Here is a 5,831-nt window from a genome sequence, read left to right on the forward strand (position 1 = left end):
TATATATATATAATACAAAAAAGGGACAACAAACATCCAGACAGACGCAACAAAGGAAACAAGGACGGGTCATTCGGAGGTTTCTTTCCGCAGTCGAGTTCCAGATTATCTTTGCAATTTCGGCAGGTTATACTCAAGATTGCTCCAATCTGGCCAGCCCCAAGGAAAAGCTAAGCTAAAATCATTAGATTCTTTGGAAGAAAGCAGCGAATGTATACGAACAAAAGGACGGGAAAAAAACGGAGAAATGTTACACAAATACAAATACAAATAACAGGACATAACAACAAGTGCCTTTCGACCAAGGACGTATTAAATTACGCTGGCGTGTGTGGAAGTAAAGCCTTACGGCAGGGACATAGGATTTGACAGGGTTATACAGGCTCCATTTAGTGGGCACAGGTCTTTATCTCTGCAGGAACAGCCGGCTTCGTGGTGTTGTGTTGATTGTGCGTATTTTATGCTTTTAATGTTTGGGGTGGAACTAAAACTAATTTTTAGGTTATGCCTATTGAAAAGTTTTCTATATTTGTGATACATTGGAAAATGTCTATCTATAAGTGACAAGAAGTATTTACCTATATTAAGGATTACATCGAGGGAGTAAGGGGTGTGAACCAGATAATTTTCCTGTGTCTATGCTTCCTTTTCTTTATTTCTGGTCTAATAGTAGGGGGTGTAACCTATTTCCTCTTTAAATCCACTAGCTTTAAGGACATTGTTATATAGTGGAGCAGCATTATTAAATATATTTCTATTGGAAGAGAGGCTAGAAATTCTCCTACTAATATTCTTAACTAAATTCTTAAACACTATGGGGTGGAGGGCAGGAACCTACATTAATATAACTAAGTCTATCGTTGGGCTTCCTATGGGGCTTGCAAATATTCTTTTGTAAATCTAGAGATACGCCAAGGAAATTGACAACCGTCAGGTTGGTATCTATTGTTACGCTAAGATCGAATGTTTTCATAAGTTGAATAATATCCTTCCTTAACCAATCTTGCGCTGGTCCATTGGTATTCTTAGTTAAAGCTATAAATAGCGAAATATACACCAGGAAAAGCTTTTCCTAACGTATCAAGCAGGAATAGCCCAATGAGATCGCATATTCCTGCTCCATCATATGACCCCCATGCTCACATCGAAAGAACCCTCGAATGAACAAAACATCCATGTTTCCATAGGTGAATTATTCAAATCCCAAAGAATTTCTCTCAAATCATGGTTATGATGCTCCCCCACTACTACTACTTCTACTCGTGATCAGAAATGCACATATCGTCAGCCACTAAGAGACATGCTCAGCTGGTTAAGATCAAGCAACTGGCAAGCAAATCTGTTGTATTGAGCAGAACATTTGCTGTAGCCTATCTTTTATACCAAGATAAAACATGTACATGATAACACTTCCAATCAGTTAAGATCAGAAGCCATGAGAGCCACTATCTGGTACTGTATCAGGGCATTTATTATTATTAAGGCGACGAGCTGGCAGAATCGTTAGCGCGCTTGACGAAATGCTTAGCGGTATTTCACCCGTTAAGTTCTGAGTTCAAATTCCGCCAAGGTCGACTTTGCTTTCCATCCTTTCGGGTTCGATAAAATAAGTACCAGTTGAACACTGGGGGTCGATGTCATTGACACATCGCCTCCCTCAAAATGGCTGCACTTGTGGCAAAACTTGAAACCATTATTATTTCCAATAATGACACGAGACCACATATTTTAAGAGCGGATTGAGTAGGTGATATCGATCTCAGTATTTGACATGAAATTGTTTTATCTGACCCCAAAAAGATTAGCTACAAACTTCAACAACTTTTCCGTAATCGATAAAAAATAAATCAATAAGTACTAGTCAAGTCTTGGTGTTAATTAAGTCGCCTCAACTCTTCTTGCTCACTTAATGTGTGGTCTAACGCTTTTGCCAGCAATCAACATTATCATAGAACAACAATAGTGACTAAGATCTTTGTAAATATGACGAATCCGTCTATATTATTATATTGTCTAACATCGAATTTGGGTCATATGAAAAAACAGGAAAAGAAGGATAAATTTCTGTTTTAGCGCCGTCTGAATATCGGAACAGCATGTGTAAATATTCAAATCCAAAAGGTTGGGTGTGGCGATATGATATAATATATTGTCGCATGCTCTGTTTTTGTTGTGCGATGCTAGCATTGAACGCTTTGACATTATCGAGGAAGTCAAGAGCTAAGCTCTTCTTACTTACCTCGTACTTCATAAGCTATCATGTTTAAAAAAAGAATCGTTTCAGAGGGAAATAATAAACAACGCCGGCGGAGGTAGTGGTTTTGACGTCGGTAATGGTGATGGTGGGAAAATAGTTGTAGTAATAGAGAGAAGGTGGTAGGGATGGTAGTGGTGGTGGTGGTGAGAGTGGGACGATGGTGATACTCACAAAAACGAAATTTAATGCGTTGGCTAAGCTATTGAAATCATCTACGTATGTGTCTGTGTCTGCATGCATTTGTCTGTGTATGTCCCTCTGCGTGTATTTCTGCGTGTGTGTACCAGTTTGCCTTTTAACAACGAGTCAGTCAAGGGTGTTACCTACACACCCACAAAGGTCAGGAGGTAACCATTTCATCTGGCTAACACCTAAACGCTTTCCGAAGTCACTCTGCGTCGTCAGCGTTGCCTCGTTGTCGAGGTTATTTCTACGGTTTCTGAAATCCTGGGGCTATTCACAAGTGAATTTCATAAGTGTGAAGAAAGAGCCCTGAGTTCTATTTCCGACAGTACTTAATCTTTAAAGCCCCTGTATCCATGCCTCACTTATGAGAGAAAATGACGGGAAGCCTGTCTAACTGAAAAAAAATGACAATACCGTAATCTGCTGTGGCCCACATTGACATGAAAGCATCTAGGGTCAGGTCGCTTTCGAGCGCTTACTGGTAACATGTAGCCCAGTACAACTTGTACGCTCGAGCCATCGGCGACTAAACCGATAACCCCCACCAAGCTTTCTTACTGAGGAAGGTGATTTATTGGTAATCCTGCGGGTCGAAAAACAAAACCTATCAAAGGGTGGAGGAACTCAAGAGAGTCAAAGGCCATCCCATAATGTGTTAAGATGAGTGGCCAAGTGGTTAGGGTGCTGCACTTACAATCGAGAGATCATGGTCTCGATTCCCGGACCGGTTGTGCGTTGTTTTCTTAAAGCAAAACTCTTCATTTCACGTTTCTCCTGTTCACTTAACTGTAAATGGGTAACCTTGTGACGGATTAGCACCATAAATAAGCCATACAATGAGTTATACAGCCTATCAACTATAGAGCGAATGACTACTTGAAGAATATTTAGTTTGTCGTTCTGAAATGAGGAGCAAGAGTAAAAAGGCCCAGTTGATTACTAATAATATCGATTTAATATTCAATAGGTACTTATTTTATTAACTCCCCTACCCCCAAAAAGTTAAAGTTGACCATTACAAGACCTGATTTCAAAATGTAACTAAATATCGTATGGCTAACATCGTTTCGTCAATCACTTTTAACCAATCCACCGTCACAGCCGAAGTAAAGAAAATTTCAATATGAGGCATCTTCTAACAAGGGTTTCATTAAAACAATTATAAATATTATCATAGAATTAATGTCTGTATTATCTTTTAGAAATAAAAGTGGTGGGCCGGGTTAATTAAAGATCAGAAATGTTAATTGTAAGTCTAATTTTAAACGTACGTACATACAATAATACATTAACACACACATATGCCTGTTGATAATCTCGTCATACACACACATGCCCGTGGACAATCTCTCTCTCACACACACACACACACACACACGCCTGTTGATAATCTCTCTCTCTCTCTCTCACACACACACACACACACAAGCAGCAAGATATCAGACAGACAAACACGGCCTCGATAACAAAATGGGAGAGAAGTCACTAAAAAGGTTGCGAATGGCAACAAAAGAACTTTCACCAAAGCGGCGAGCTGGCAGAAACGTTAGCACGCCGGACGAAATGCTTAGCAGTATTTCGTCGGCCGTTACGTTCTGAGTTCAAATTCCGCCGAAGTCGACTGTCTTTCATTCTTTCGGGGTCGATAAATCAAGTACCAGTTGCGTACTGGGGATTGATCTAATCACTTGGTCCCCTCTCCAAAAGTAGAAAAGAACTTTCACCAAAAAAAAAAAAAACGATTGATTGTTTAACCAACAAATTAAACGATCGATTAGTTAAGTTGGATAAATATTTAACGAATTGGCAAATAATAAAGGGAAACAATTGAACAAGTGCGTGTGTCATTAATATTGGCGTAATGATTCCCCCTAGACACAGCATAATTATAAACCTTTTTTTTTTGTGTACCTATATGCAGAGACGTGGCTGTGAGTTTAAGTTCACTTTGTAACCACGCAGTTTCGGGTTCAATGCACTGTGCGGCACTTAGGGCAAGCGTCTTCTAGCCCCGCGCTGACTAGTACCTTGTGAGTGAATAAACGGAAACTGTGGAATTCTGTCGTGTGTGTGTTTAACTCCCACCATCACTTGACAACCGGTATTGGTTTGTTTACATTTCAAAAGAGACCGATCAGATTTTCAAACAAAATAATTACTGGGGTCAGTTTGTCCGACTAAACCCTTCAAGGAGGTGACCCAGCATGGTTGCAGTCGAATAAATGAAACAAGCAAATGACAAAAGAGACAAAACACTTGGTAGGTTCTGAATTTGGGTTCTAGAATGTTCTTTTAGAATATATATGTTTACTGTAAGTGAACGTGGCTTAGTACTAAACCAACAAAAAAATTCAAGATTGCATGAATGAAATAACATTTTACTTATTTATTTATATTTGTTTTATTTCTATTGCCAGAAAATGACCAGAAAGATTTCAGAAAAGATATTTATGCATCCGTATACAAAAACCGAATGTTCGGTGACGTCACCGTCAGCTACAATAGAACTACCGACAAATTATTCCTAACTTACGGCAAGACTGGTTTGTTCGAACTTAACCGAACCAGCACGAAAGATATGTTTCTCCTACAAGCACTTAAAGGTCTGCCTTATTACATCAGCAATGCAGACGGCTATCAGGGTGTGCTTTATGGCTATCTGTATTTCAATCGTACATCCAATAATAGTAACACCGCACAAGACATTATAAGTGTAACTATACCAGACTTCGATCCCCAAGTACACCCGACCTTCCGCAAGACTTTAAAACCTATAAATATGTTGGAAAGATATGGACCAAATTATTTAAATTCATACAAGGCCATGAAAGGCCATTTTATATTGTTACTAGTGTGTGTCCTAATCAGCATTGCTTTAATTAATCCATCTTAATTCAATAGGAGTTTCATGTTGTATTAAAAATATATGTGACACTTATTGTTAATCTCTTTATTGTACTAATTGCCTGTCTGCTACCTAAATCATCGTTTGTTTCAGACGCTTGGCACCTCTCAATTATTAAATATGTGTATACTGACAGGAAGTAAGGTTTATTATATACAAGCAGAGCAACCCGGCGTTGCCCGGGAATGAAATTGTTGCTTATATACTTGAAGAAAAAAGCAAAATATGCTGTATAGAAATCTGAGGACATTCTGTAGATGGACTCTCAGATGAATGCTGACTGGGCACCTCTCATGAATTGGAAAATTGAAGATGCGCCAAAAAGCTTCATTGGTACTTGGAAACTTTTACGAAAATTAAAATGTGGCTTAAATGAAAAAAATGATTTACATGAATATCCTCACAAGAGTAATTGAAATAAATTGCGATTGTGGAACCCCTCACGCACGCACGAAAGCACGCGCACGCACACACACTGAGTAT

The 5,831-nt window shown here is 38.9% G+C and overlaps 1 protein-coding gene across 1 annotated transcript in view; it reads left to right on the top strand.

Moving 5' to 3' along the window:
- LOC106880243 (uncharacterized) overlaps nt 1–5,382 on the top strand; it is a 77,156-nt gene extending 71,774 nt beyond the window's left edge. Inside the window, exon 6 of the mRNA XM_052975117.1 lies at nt 4,861–5,382. Within this exon, the coding sequence (XP_052831077.1) occupies nt 4,861–5,336 (476 nt within the window). The 3' untranslated portion in view covers nt 5,337–5,382. The remainder of the gene's footprint in view (nt 1–4,860) is intronic.
- Nucleotides 5,383–5,831: the final 449 nt, after the last annotated feature.

Source organism: Octopus bimaculoides, chromosome 20 (assembly GCF_001194135.2).
Source record: "Octopus bimaculoides isolate UCB-OBI-ISO-001 chromosome 20, ASM119413v2, whole genome shotgun sequence".
In the NCBI taxonomy this organism is placed as follows: Eukaryota; Metazoa; Mollusca; class Cephalopoda; order Octopoda; family Octopodidae; genus Octopus; species Octopus bimaculoides.